We start from the raw sequence: 13,710 nt of genomic DNA, 5'->3' as shown, positions 1-13,710 counted from the left end.
CTCAACTTCCCATGGCTTTTCATACAGCCACCTCTTTGGACTTTGAGACCTTGCTGAAAGGTGTCAAAAGTCACAGTGGAACTCTCTACTTAGGGTATAGACAAAGAAATTATCCTGTGTGCCCACAACACATCCCTTTCAAATGGACCCAGCGCAGGGCACCTGCTCTTTTTGGAGTCTTTTCCTCTTGCTGTGGTTTTGGAGAGGGACATCTACATTAGGAAGGGAGGCTGTGGGGAGAGTAGTGTGCGAGCCCTCTCTCATGTGAAGGTTCTGCAGCAAACTCTGCCTGGTGTGAGCTGGTCAAAAGCCAGACCCACTGGACCATGACAGAGGCCTCCGGAAGAGCAGGGGTGTCCCACTGTGTCAGGGCATCCAAGGACACCAAGCTTGGCTGCTGAGCACCAGCTAAGTGTGTTTTGGTGTGGTTTGTGTCAAGCCATGCCCTTGGAGCTGGCTGAGAGGCTGCCTGCAAGGGAGATGTGTCTCAGGATGGATGCAAGCAGGGAGGTGTGTCCTTTGGGGTGAAAAGGTGGCTGAGAGTCACCTGCTCACCTGTGCCCTGCAAAGAATGGAAAAAATTAAAATGTTTCCCCACAAAGTCCTTTTCTCCACCTGGAAAGGTGCTTTCCCAGGAGGGAAGGAGGCAAGGAGCTGATGAAAGCTGCAGTGCTGACAGGAAGAGAGGCTGCACCTGTCACACTTGGGGCCATGCCATACTCTGCAGAGTCCAGCCCTGTGCTGGTGTGCTCTGGGGACCGATGTGACAGCCAAAGGAGTGAATGTGCAACACCTGACGGGGCCAAAGGTGCTGCTGCCTCTGCTGCACAGACTGGGGATGAGATTGGGGCAGTTAAATACAAAGCAGTGGGAGAAGGGGCTGACTCTGCCTGGGGTCCCTGCAGGACCTTCTCCTACAAGTCCCTTCACACCCTCCTCACACCTGGGGACAAGAATGAGCCTGCTTCCCTAGCAGCAAGTGCTCTGGGCAGGCTGGGCCCATGGGATAACACATCCCAGAAGGTTGTGTCCTAAGCTCAGGGGGCAGAGCATCACACAGCAAGCAGGGGCAGCACCCTGCAAAGGCTACAACTGAAGAAGTAGAGCAGTGGAGCTGCTGAGAGCTTGCTCTAAGTTATCTCCCACTGCATTTTCACCCTCTGTACCTCTCTCCTTGTTGTCTGTGCCCTCTCTCCTCCACCAGCCCTGTGCTTTTGAGTGTTGGTAGGTGTTGATTCTCCAAGCTGTTGCTCCAGGACATGCTCTGCTTTAAAGCAGCTCCAATATGGCCATTCACCAGGAAAACAGGATCGTTTGGTGTTGGGATGCAGGCACAGCAAGAGTCTGGGCTCAGGGAATGTTGGAAGTGGTGCTGGCTGCCAGGTGCTACCAGGAGCTGCCTGTCTGCACTGCCTTGCCTTGCAGCCAAGGGCTGGGGACATGGGGCTGTAAAGCAGCAGGTAGGGATGAGGACATCCAGAAAAGCTTTTCACAGGGCTCCTGCTGCGGCTGATGGCCCAGATCAAGTGTCGCCCAGGCGTTAAGTGCTGCGAGGGCACAGAGCAGAATAGCACCATGATCTGTGACCTTAAGAGATCTTTTCTCTTTTCAGCAGCATACCTGGCCACCCATGTTTCACTAATGTGCTGCCCCAGTGCTGAGTATGAGCTATTTCAGTGCTCATCCTGGGACAGGCACGAAGGAAGCACACAGGAGTGAAGTAGGGACACCTGACAATGCTGTGCCTTCAGGGTTACAGTTTAAGCTGAAGTTGAACTAAAGGACAAATTATTTTTTTCATCACCAGTCTTCTAAGAACAGGGAGAGAAACTTGATCTGCTGCTGAATATTTAAACTGCAAACAGATCCAGCCTCCCCATCAGAAATGAGATTATGGATCATTGTTCTGCAGCTCCCAGGGCTCCACTGCTCATACTGCATTGCTTAAAATGTACATGGCACTATGTCTTTAACCCAAATGTGCTCCTTTAACCAGTCACCAGCTTTAGTTAATGACCAACACATGTGCAAGGTCTGTGACTGACCTGATTGAATTAACAACTTGGCTATTTAGACCTGACTCAAACGGCTTGAACATGCCCAGTGAGAGCAGTCAGACTCCTCTGCTGCTGCTGTCACATGTAATGTTGAAAGAGTTTACTTTTTACTGCACACATGTAACACTTCCTTTTGCAGTCTTTCTTGCTGTTCTTCTTCAGGATGCAAACTACTTGTTGAGAGGGTTGGATTATTAAATTACTTGGTCACTAAGGTGTTAGGTTTTGTTTCCAGCAGTAATTTCTAAACACTTACTATGGAGCTATAATAGCTTAGATGGTGCAAGGAGTGAAGGAGCTGATTTGCTCCTTTAGCAATTGGAGCCACCCCACAGGCATCTCAACTGCTGCAGAGTAGCTGGAGATCTCATCAGTGCTTGCAGGCTGGTGCTTAAATTATAATTTTCTCCATTCTCTCCATGATACTCCTAAGTGCCATGAAAATCTGTGTCCATCAGAGCCACTGGGCTGGACTTGCTGTTAGAGGGCAGAAGAGTCCCCTTCTCACTGCAGCTCAGTGCAGGCTCTGATGCCTGCAGGAGGGAGATGTGGCACTCAGAAGGAGTTTTTCCATTTACATTTTTTCTCTAATTTGTAAAGGCATTTTAGACAGGGAGGTCCCACAGAGCTGGCAGTGTCAGCTGAGAATTCCTGCAGTGTCAGTTTAAGGTGCACTGTGCTGCAGCAGCGTGCCCAAATGCTCTTGGCAGGATGTGTGCACACCAGATTTTGTAGCTCAGTTAGACAAAGAGAAGGTCCAGCCAACAAAAACGTCCTGGGGCTCCTGGAGATCTTTCTTTGGTCATAGAAGAAAGGGAGTTTATGCCATTCTGACTTGGTGCCACATTAACAAGACTGCTTTCCATTGCTTACAGTTGTCTTGTGTGCAGCTGTTTTACTTGACTGCACAAATGACAACTGTTCTGTAAGCAGACTGGTTCTGGATAAAGCTTCTTTTCTTACCTGTCAAAAATACAACATTGATTCTACCTTAGTGTGAAAGGACATGAGCAACTTCTATGTTTTTTGATGTGTGTGATCATGGATCCACAGCCAGCACTTGCTTCCCAGACAGATCCCCCAGACCTGGCTCATGTCCATTCTTACCCCTTTCCCTATCTCAGGCAACTAATTTCATGTCATTTTCCTCTAACTGGTGCTGTTGGAAAACTGTAGTGGGGCAGAGATTCAGCCCAAATTGTCTGGCTGCATTTTACTGAGGAAAAGGCAAATCCAAAATCCTTCTTCAGCCAGGGAAAGAAAGACACAGCAGGAATAAAAAGTCCAGACAGGATCAGAAGTTTTCAGGGGTGAGATTCCATCTGATTAAATCACTTTCACTTAGATAGGATAATCCTGTGTGAAGTAAAACATTGCCAGGGAACTCTAAACAAACCCAATAGTTCAGGGAGCAGCATGAGCAGGGAATGATGACCCAGGAGCTGGGGAGAGTCCAGGACCAGTCATGTCCTCCTCAACTGGGTACAGACTCCGAGTGTCAGCATGGCTGGCAGAGCCAGGGGTGGGACAGAGCTGATCAACAGCCCCAGACACAGTGAGAGGATGAATCAGGACCAGAGTCCCTCCAGAGAGCATGGTGTGGAGCATGAGAAGGGCTGAAGACAAAGCAAAATCCATGCAGCACCCAGAGCAGGGGGTAGGAACATATCCAACATATCTCAGATGGATGTGAGACACAGTCCTGAGCAGAAATGAAGTCCTGGGCCATAAGCAGAAGGTGCTTGGTGGTGGCAGGTCCAGGGCAGTAAAAGCCATTAGTGCCCTTTGGGCTCTCATTCCCTGAAGGGCCAGGGCTTTACATCAAAAACTCAGGGAATGCTGCATGGGGAGCTTGGAGCAGGCACTGGCTGGAACAGTGTTTTGGAAAGCCTGTGCAGACAGTAAAGGTGTGGGAGTGAAAATACATACACCTGAAAATATGCTTGCACTGAAAACACAGATGGGGAGATGGTGAGAGTGATTTATAGGGAATTACTGAGTGGGTGAAGCAAGGTCCAATGCTCACCTCGACAGTGTTTCTCTGCCAACGTGGCCGTGTGCTTGTCAGGTCCTAATAGCTCTGCAGCTCTGTTCTGCATTTCCTCCCCTTCAAAATGGATGGGGAGGAGCCCTTTTTCTTTACCCCAGAAGGAGAAAAGAAAAGCTGCAGAGTGTCCAGGGAAGCTGCTTTCCCCATATAGCACCATACCTTCAGTATTTGAACTTCTCTGTCTTCCTTCACTGATCACCTTCCTTTACTAATTACCTCGTTCCACCATCTTTCTCATTTAATCTAAGCATCTCCTAGCTCCTATCTTGGGTAAACAAGATTTCAGTTTTGACTTTTCTGCCCTGTGTTTGAAAGGGGGTCCTTTGCATTTTGCAGTTTCAGTAATACAGGAAATGACTCAGGCTTCCCCTGAATCAATAAGAAACACACTCAATACTCCATCTCCAAGATTAACAAGACACCTGGCAAAGAGAGTAGGGAATCTGGCATTACTTTCCAGATGGTCTTCTTGCCTCCAACCTATTCCTTGTTTGAGGATGCAGTTTTTGTGACTACTCCTGTGAGATGCACTGTCCCAAACTGGTTGCTTATCAACAGCTTTCAATTTACATTTCTGCTTTGGGGTTAAAATTCCAATGTAATATTAGAGGTCTCTTCCAGACTGAATTATCCTATGAGCCTATGCACATTATACCACAAGGTTTTGGGCTTGTTTAGCCTCTTATTTCAAAGCTGAGGTTCTACCTCACTGTTTCAGACATGAATTAGTGAATTTAAACAACTGGACTCAATTGTGTTATTTTCTTTTAAGATTGTTTGTACATGATGAAACCTGTGTGGATGCTGCAAGTTTCTCATGGTCTCCAGGTGCTCTCTGCAACCTGACACGTTTTGACAGCTTCCTTGAAGCTACAGGCTTGAAGGACTTTTTCTCACTGGCATGAGAAAGGGTCTTTGAGTCCAGCTGTCCTTGGGTTCAGCTGACTCCAGAGCCCATGGTCAGAGTCCATGGCAGCCTCCCTCTGACATTAGAGAGAAGATGAATGCAACGTTGGGAATAACAAGCATTTCCTTGCAGTGCAGGCTTCCTCTGCAGTGTTAAGGCATTCCTGTGGCTTGCCTTGTCTGCACTGGGGCTTTTCTTGTCTTGAAATACCTCAAGGTGATTGCAGAAGGAAGATCTCTGAGCCCAACAGTCTTTTTGGTTTTCCCAGATATAACAAAAGCTGCTCAGAGTAAAGATTCCGCCTCCTCCTGCAAACCTGTCTTTTCCTATTTTGTGAGGCTGTTCCAACATGAGCAGCCTGGTTTAGTTTCTTCCTCTACTCGCCTTCTCACTTGACAAAGGCAGAGGCTGAATCCAGCAAATTGTTTCTGACAAACCTGTGTTCCAGAGAAACTCTCATTTTGCCATCCAGGGGTGGTGATGAACCATGCATCCATCCCTGCATTCGATCCAAGCAGTTCTGAAATACTTCTCAATTTCCTAGTTTGTGGTGCCCAGCTTTAATTTTCATCTGCCTCTTCCTGACATAGGAGCTTTTATATCCCAGTGTTTATTTTTATGATTTTGGATTCTACACTGGAGTCAAATGTGTTTTCTTTTGGTTATAGGAGAAAAAAATAAAATCTGTCATCACAGGAATATCTTTCCAAGGGAGCAGGTTTTTATTATTCTTTTCTGTTCCCTCTTCCACCACCCCCTTCTAAAGCTGGGTACTAAACTGTTACTACACACCCCTGGATGTGGTCTGCACATCATAGGCATGAGGTAACTTGAGCATGGTAAAAGGAATGTTGTAAAAACTGTCCTCAGCCTAAACATCAGATGGTCATCTGATTAAACATCAGAGAGTATTAAAAGTCAAACCATGCCAAGTTCCTGGTTTGCTTTTGCTCCACTTCCCATATATTTATGTTCAGGTCCAACATGTCTACAAATGTGGCATCTCAAGTATGGCATCTAGACTTTGCAAAGCATTTTTAAAAATTTTGTTGTTGTTAAAAAAGCAGGCTTTTCTCTCTGACAAGTGCTGTTCTGGGAGGGGATGACTGAGCCTGCTGCCTGCAGTGTGGTTGTAAACAAGGTTCATGGTGAAGGAACATGTCTTGCAACACCAATAAATGGGAGAAGACACCAATGAAAAGGTAGACAGGCTTTTAATGGCATGATCCAGAATCCCCTTTTAATAACAAATCTAATGACAACTGTGTCTGATATGAACAAGAAATGGCATAATTGTTTATTTTTTTTAGAGATGTGATCTGAAATTAAGACAAATGCCAGGTGGGTCTGTACACAGACAGGGCTTCTGTGATGCATGCCAGATTTTATGGCCAAGAAATTTGCCATGCAGTTGAACCAGATTGTGGTTCCTCAGTCGGAGTCCTACATTCTGTTTGCAGTGTGTAAACATTCTCCAGCTGCTTTCCTAAAGAATGCAAAGAAGATATGTAGAGAGATTTAGCCTTGGGATTCAGTCACATTTCCAGGCAGGCAGTACCACGGAGCAGAAGTCCTGTCTCCAGAGTGTGCCAGAGGCGAAGGAAAACATCGGTGCGCCAGGTACAACGTCTGAGTGTAGAGTCACATGCTATTGTGTTAAAAGGAGATATATAAAATTATCTGTGTTTCCAGCTCCAATTCCTGTCTGGAGAAGAAGCAGCAGGTCCCATAGCACAGCAGTCCTGCCAACACTGGTTTCACACAGGGGTACCCCCACGTCCTGCAGAGCTCATCCCACCCTCCGCAGGGAAGGTCCCAAGCCTGTGCCGTGCATTCCCAAGGAAACATCAGCCCCAGCCTCCTCCAGGGAACCTGTGCCAGAACTCCCTGCGCTCCAGGCAGGGCAATATGGGCCAAGCCAGAGGCAGAGCAGCCACTGAGGAGCACCATGCTGACACCAGTCCCGCAGTATCTTCGCCAAAGCAGACCTCTCACCCCTGAGGCTCCTCTGGTTCAGGAGCTAAGAGCAGGAGGAATTATTATCTTGGTCCCTGCCAGGAACCCAGCTCTGGATTTGCTAGCTCCCTTCCTTCTTTCAGCACAGAGGGCATCAGTGTTTACTTTAAACCTGCTTTCCAGTCATCTGCAGCTCCAGAAATAAAAGGGATTAATGTTCCTCCTTGTGAACCAGCACACTGGCCTGCATGGGGCAGGGCCTCAACCCCCTAGGCAGAAAGGGACTGACCTGGAGGGAACCTACAGTGACTCTGAAGATAAGATTTGCTGGAGGAGCTATATTAGGAATGAAGTGACAGGAGAGTGATGGTGTATAAATCACTGTCATTTCATGGGATTCTGAGCTCACCTCAGCATGCAGGCAGAGCTATTCCCTGGTCTCGCAAAGCTACCAACCCCAATGCTCATGGAGGTCTTAACATCAGCTGGCTCTGCTGCCACTGCCAGAATGGTCCCAGCCCCTTGGAATGCAGCACCTGCTGCTGCTGCTGAAGAGCACAGCCACTGGGGGTTCTGCAGAGGACTGAGGGAGCCTACACACAGAGAGCCCAAGAGCTTCCACCCAGCAGCCCAGTTACAGGCACGTGCCACGTGAGCAAAGGGCCTGAACAGCAGCCCAAGCTCTCTTCCTCATGTGGAGGTGCAGGAGTAGCTGGCAAACAGGTGGAACCAAAGGTGCTTGCAAACTCTTAGGTGGTCCCCATGGGCTTTGTGAAACCAGCCTAGCAATGCTGGAGCGCTGGCATGTTTCAGTTCAGCCAGAAGAAACTCATTTGATACCAAACTCAATATGTCCACAATGGGACTTTTACTGTGTTCACAGGATTAATTTAACTGGAGGTGACTGATGTGTGGGGCAAAGCCTTAGGTGGGCATTGGTGTCTGTGCACATGGAATAGTGGTGGGATCATGCCATGTGCTGAGGGACCACTGAACTGCTACTGGAGCTGCCCAGGCTATCAGTGACCCATCTTCTTACACAGGATCTACAGTGAGAAAACACCTCTGTGTTGGAAAGGAGAAATGTGAAACGTTTTCTTGCCCCAACACAACCTGCTTTGGATCAAAATGTTTCACCACCAAACTCTCAGTGCTGTGTTAGCCAGGGGCAGCCACATGAACAGCAATGCTTCAGATCCTGTTCCATGCCCCACACAGCTGCATGTCAGTCCAGCAGCTGTTGCAGGTCTGGTGGCAAGCAGGACAGCTATCAGCCACCCAGGCTGGTGTGTTTCAGCCCTGGTTCATGCTCAGGCAGGTGGAGCCTCACAGCTGATATGCACTTTGGTAGAGTGGTACCCTGTTCTCCCATCCACATTCACTGCACACAGCAGTCAGCCCTGCACACATCTGAAGTCACAGGTGAGACTTCTCTGAAGGTAGCAGGATCCTTTTTAACCTTTAGTCACTATATATAATGGTCACTACTTATATTGTTATAATAATATATATTTTATAATATTCTTTACTTTAAAAAGGGCAAGCAAAGTCTCCTGCCTCTCACTAATTCCAAGCACAACTGACCTGGAGATATTTGCTACTGAAACACCTTTTGCACCAAGGCAAACAGAAGTGCCTGTGCTGCCAACCAGACAAACCAGTTAAGCAGCTCCATCCATCCGTGTGTTTGAGCCTCTCCACAGTATCAGTCTGACTGGTGCCATCTGTCCTTTTTCTCCCTCTGCTCATAATAATCCATTGCCACACTGGTTTAGCACTGAGGACTGCCTTTCAGATTCTCCACTTGGCACATCCCTCCTGTATCCATGTTTCTTTGCTGGCAGCTCCTGGCCAGCCAGTGGCCACTGGCTCCTTTTCACCAGCCATCCTGGCTGGCCTCTGCAGTAAGGACTCAGCATGACACCAGGCCGTCCCAAAGACTCTTGTAGTCCCAACACAGATGAACAAGACCTGCCTCTCCCTACCCATGCAGATGAACGCACAGATGAAGGAACAGGGGTGGCCTGTCCCAGGAGTTCCCTCAAAACACACATGGGCACAATCCCCTGTGTGGACACAGCCACACAACCCCAGCAGTGCTTGAGCAGCCCTGTGCGCCCTCAAGGCTTGCCAGAGCTTGCACGAGACTCACAGCAGAGAACAACAGGGTTTTGCCTCTCCCACCTTCCTGGGATGTGACAGCCTACCATGTCCCATGATGCCAGACTAGAACCTCTGGCATTCCTCAACCATCTAACTTCTCCCTAACCTCACAGGCCTCATCCCATCTTGTCCCCAGACATGCTCTCCTCTGTTTGCTCCAGCTATGGCAGGTGCCCTTTCACATTCCTGCAGGGCAGCAGCAGAAGAGAGGACCCAGATGAAATTCTGTGTGTGCTGCTCCCCTGGACAGGAGCACCTCCATCCAGGAGGACATGATGTGGGGCACACCATGCCGTTGATGCACTCTCCTGCTGCCCTCCATGTCAGGGACAGCTGAGAAGCAGGGCTGTGCAGGAGCAGGGAGTCTGGTAGCACAGCCATGAGGAGAGATGACTCATGCTGGTCTCATATCTCTATGGACCCAGCTGCACCCTCAGCCCAGCCCTGTCAAACAACACTGTGAAGAGCTGTTATTTTTTGTGCTGCATCTTTCCCTTGCTTTCTGAAACCTGTGGGACCTGTCAGGTGGCTCTCCAGTATACACCAGCTTTGGCATGTATCCTGGTGGGACCAGGAATCTACTGCACCACAGAGAGAGACGGTACCTTGTGTCACCAGAATCTTGACTGCTTCTTGTGGTTGGGTCATGGTAGATAGACCTCTTAGATGAGAGCTCAGTTTCACAGAAACCTTTTAATTAGAAAAAGTCCCCATAGTCCTGTGAAAGACTTCACTGGATGGTTGCTTCACAATTAAAAGCTTGCCTGACTTTATCTGCTGTTCTTGGTTGCTCTGACATCCCTGCTTTCACGTGCCAGAGGAAGACGACAGAACCACAGAACCATAGAATGGTTTGGGTTGGAAGGGACCTTAAAGATCATTCAGGCCCATTGCCATGGACAGGACACATTCCACTAGACCAGGATGCTCAGGGCCCTGTCCAACCCAGCCCTGTCTCTGCCCTGGAGCTTCCTTTCTGACATAGGGCTACAGAAAACTGTCCTTTAAACTTTCTCCTGAACAAATACACTGATTGTGCTTTATTTGCTTCCCATGATGAGGCAGGCTTGCTAACCCTGTTAATAGTCCTGTAGTCCTCTTTCAAAGCTCTTTCCATGTAATTTTTGGCATGTGCATTAAGACCTGGATGGGCCATCTGGTAAAGGCTTCACAACCAAGTCTTACCATCTGAGCACTCTAAAATGAATAGACCTCCAATAAATTATTAGGAGTCTCATTATGATTTCTATTTCTGGAAAGAATCTGTCTTTGAGTTTATTCTGTTTTCTAGTTTCTAAACCTGCAGCACATACTTAGGTTCTAGTCTGACCCACACTTCAAACTCAGAGAAAGTTATAGTGCCACCAGAAGAAGTGGTCACAGTCGCTGTGTGTCCTTCTGTTGTGTGACCAAATGGTGAACCAGAGTGGTGAAATGAACCAGATGAAAATCAAACTGATGAATCAGAGCAGTTTATGTCATATTGGATCAGCATTTCCAGCCACTTTATCAAACAGCTGCTGCAGTGTAAATGTGGTGGGACTGTGCAATGAAGTAGCTGGAACTTGGAGGGATGCTGCTTTTGATAGCAACATCAGCTCAGTCCATCAGACCACAGCCTGAGTTCCCTCTGAGTTCCCAGTGCTGCTCTGCAAAGATGAGGGAATATTTTCAGTCTAAGCTGTGCTGCTTACTCGACCAGGGTGAACCACATCAATGGAAAACACTGAGCTAGGTGAAATAAATTCTTAGTGTTGACAACACTGAGACTGTCATATGAGGAGGTAATTCCTGTCTCCTGTTTCTACACATTTCCCTGTTCAGGTGCAAGGAGTACCTTTTTCTCCCAGCCACCCTGTCACAGCTCTTATACTCCTTTCCAGGACTTCTGTAGATATGAGCAGCTTCAGGATTCCTTGAACTCGATGGCCATCAGTGTGACTGTTTGCATTCATGTTCAAATGAATCAAAGTTATTACTGTTCAGATTCCTCTGTAAGCTTTGTTGTCTGCAAATAGCAAATATTTGCAGTTAATTGCAATTGCAGGAATGGGTGTGCAGAGCAGCTGTATTTTTGTTCTACCTCATGCAAAGCCTCTTTTAGGCATGACAATGGTACACAAAGTATTTGGGTCTGGAGTGTTTTCTCCTGCAAGGTGTGGGGAAAATTTTGTCTACTGCAAGATCTCTTCAAGATCAGACAGGTATCAGTTCTCCTTGCCTCCATTTTCAAGCCTTCCTAATTAGTCTGGGGGCTAAACAGTTGGTTGATTTAGTTCTAGATGAGTGTTAAGCTTCTGCTCAGATAATATTACTTCAAGAGCACAGCCCTTGATTTTATGTTCACATTGTTCATCCTCAACGTGGATGAACACGTGGCAGAGGGGAACACCAAGGAACACCAAGGTGAACACCTCTGCCACTCAACCCACTGTTCCCTCAGATAGAAATGCACATGGCCACGGCATGCCAGCAAACCTCTCATTGCAAAGCAGCAGGTTTTGGGTATACTACAGGATAATAATTTCCCACCCTGCCATGTAGGGAACTTTCATCCACAGTGCCAAAATTCACAAACACCAAGAGCGTGACAATAAAACACAAGGAATTCAGGTGCAAGGGGCACCCAGGCTAAAGGCATCAAGTGACTATTCACATCTTCATGATGGAGCTGTGTTTGGTGGACTACAGGTCTGTGGCACCAACCACGCTCAGGCTGAGAGGAACCACCCTTGCCGGGGGATGTGGTGTCCACAGATCACAGTTTGGTATTTGTGACAGAAGTGGCTGCAGTGTGCTCCCTTCTACATTAATTAGCAAAAGCTCTTGGTTTCCTAGCAAGCTGCCAACACATCCCTACTTCCACCTAAATACTCACCACACAGACATCTGCTGAAACAGCAGCAGTGTCTGAGCAGCAGTGCTAGACAAACTCCTCTGTGGGACACACCGGAGCAGGTAGGAGTATCCAGCAACACCTGCCTGTCTCCTAATTCCCACCTTTAGAGGCATCTCTGGAAAGAAGAGCCCTCTCCTCCTTACCCCTTCTCTTATCTCAGCACACAAGGATGTATCCATCCCTCTTGAATAAGCTAGTGGCAATCCCTTGCTAACACGGGTGGTGGGAGGTGAGCCAACACTCAGGGAGATGGTGGCGACCAAGGCTGGTGTTTTCCCAGCAAGGAGAAAGGAAGCAGCTGCCTGAAGGACAGGAGCCTTCCTCTTTAGCAGGCCTTGATCTTGTCACCTCTGCTCCTCTTTCCACAGCTGGAGTCGGTGTCGAGGACTGGTATTGCTAACAGAGATGGGAATCCCTGGGGAGGGAGGCAGGTCAGGCACTGGGCAGGCTGCCTGGGTCACGGTTTGGTGCTGTGCATTAGCAAGCGTGAGCTGCGGGCTGGGTGTCTCCCTTGGAAAGGCTCCGTGGCTCAGAGGCTGCCAGGCCCGTGGGAGCTGATTGCGGTGTGGGGTGAGAGTGAGTGAAGCATTCAAGTACAGCTACTGCTATACACTCGTGGGTCCAGCATGGAAGGCTGTGCTGCAGCATCTCAAGTGTATACTATACGCAGAAATTGCCCAGTCTGCTGGGCTCGCAGAAGAAGGTCATTATCTGGCAGCTGCCTTACTTTCCAGGGACACCTGCTTTCCTTTGGTTGCTGGACTTTGAGTCTGGGTTTTTCCTCTTTGTCGCTTTTTGGCCACACCAGGAGATGGCAGGGAATCTCCTGTAGGCCCCGGGGCCTGAGCTGAGGGCTGAGGTCGAGGGGAAGGAGGAACTCGCTGAGGAGCAGTCCCTGGTTTATGCTGTCGGCAGGGGGAAGGACTTTCCCTCCGAGGCAGCAGCTGGCTTCTGGGGGAAGTACTGGGGTTCCTGGAAGGAAGGACAGGGCTCCGAGGGGATGCACCACTGGACCTCTGCGAGCTGCTCCGTGGAGGAAGAGAAGTGGAACTCGGTGACGAAGGAAGCCGACTTTGTACCTGTGTTGTTCGGCCCTCGTATGGGACACTTCCAGCTGGTCTCTGTGTCTGAAGCCTGCAGAGGAAGAAGATAGGGAGGATGAAGGGGAATTTTGCAAGGGACTCTCAGGCTTCTGGCAGGATTGGCATGAATGTTGCCAGGCAATTACAAGGAGTCTCCAGCACTAGGATGGCAGAACCTATGCTGTGAACCAGATGGGGCAGCAGTTTGAACACCATCCTCTAACTCAGTGCAGTTAACTGCACTGTTTTAAGTGTTGTTAAGTGTTTGCCTTGATCCTCCAGCACTCTGTCAGTCAACATGCAGGCATGGTATCTGGGACTCTTCTTAACATGCAGAATGGACGCAACAACCTCTTCCAAGGCAGGAGATACAATTTGGGAATATGGGCATGAGTTGGATTGCACCAGTTGGCCTCTGATAGTAACTGTGATGGAAGACAAACCAACTGAAGCAATCCCAGCTGGCAGCCTCACTGCCCTTGCTCTAAGTGCAATAGTCAGGCCAGGAGGCCAGGTCTCCCTGCAGAGTCATGGCTTCGCTTCAAAGCTGAGAGCTCAACACTGGGGGCATCTGCCATTATCAGACCAAGTGAAAG

At 48.6% G+C, this 13,710-nt stretch overlaps 1 protein-coding gene across 6 annotated transcripts in view; it reads right to left on the bottom strand.

Annotated features, from left to right (window-relative positions):
• Positions 1–6,209: 6,209 nt before the first annotated feature.
• Positions 6,210–13,710, bottom strand: part of TTBK1 (tau tubulin kinase 1) — a 103,283-nt gene continuing 95,782 nt past the window's right edge. For 5 of the 6 annotated variants that reach the window (XM_086871672.1, XM_086871681.1, XM_086871664.1 and 2 more), the window contains one exon: positions 6,210–13,166. In XM_086871672.1, the coding sequence (XP_086727798.1) occupies positions 12,740–13,166 (427 nt within the window). In that variant the 3' untranslated portion in view covers positions 6,210–12,739. The remainder of the gene's footprint in view (positions 13,167–13,710) is intronic. The other variant, XM_086871697.1, reaches the window with a different exon arrangement.

Source organism: Cyanistes caeruleus, chromosome 2 (genome assembly GCF_971803275.1).
Source record: "Cyanistes caeruleus chromosome 2, bCyaCae1.hap1.1, whole genome shotgun sequence".
Taxonomy (NCBI): domain Eukaryota; kingdom Metazoa; phylum Chordata; class Aves; order Passeriformes; family Paridae; genus Cyanistes; species Cyanistes caeruleus.
Note: the sequence above shows the minus strand (reverse complement) of the source record. Positions and strands in the feature narration are given on the sequence as shown.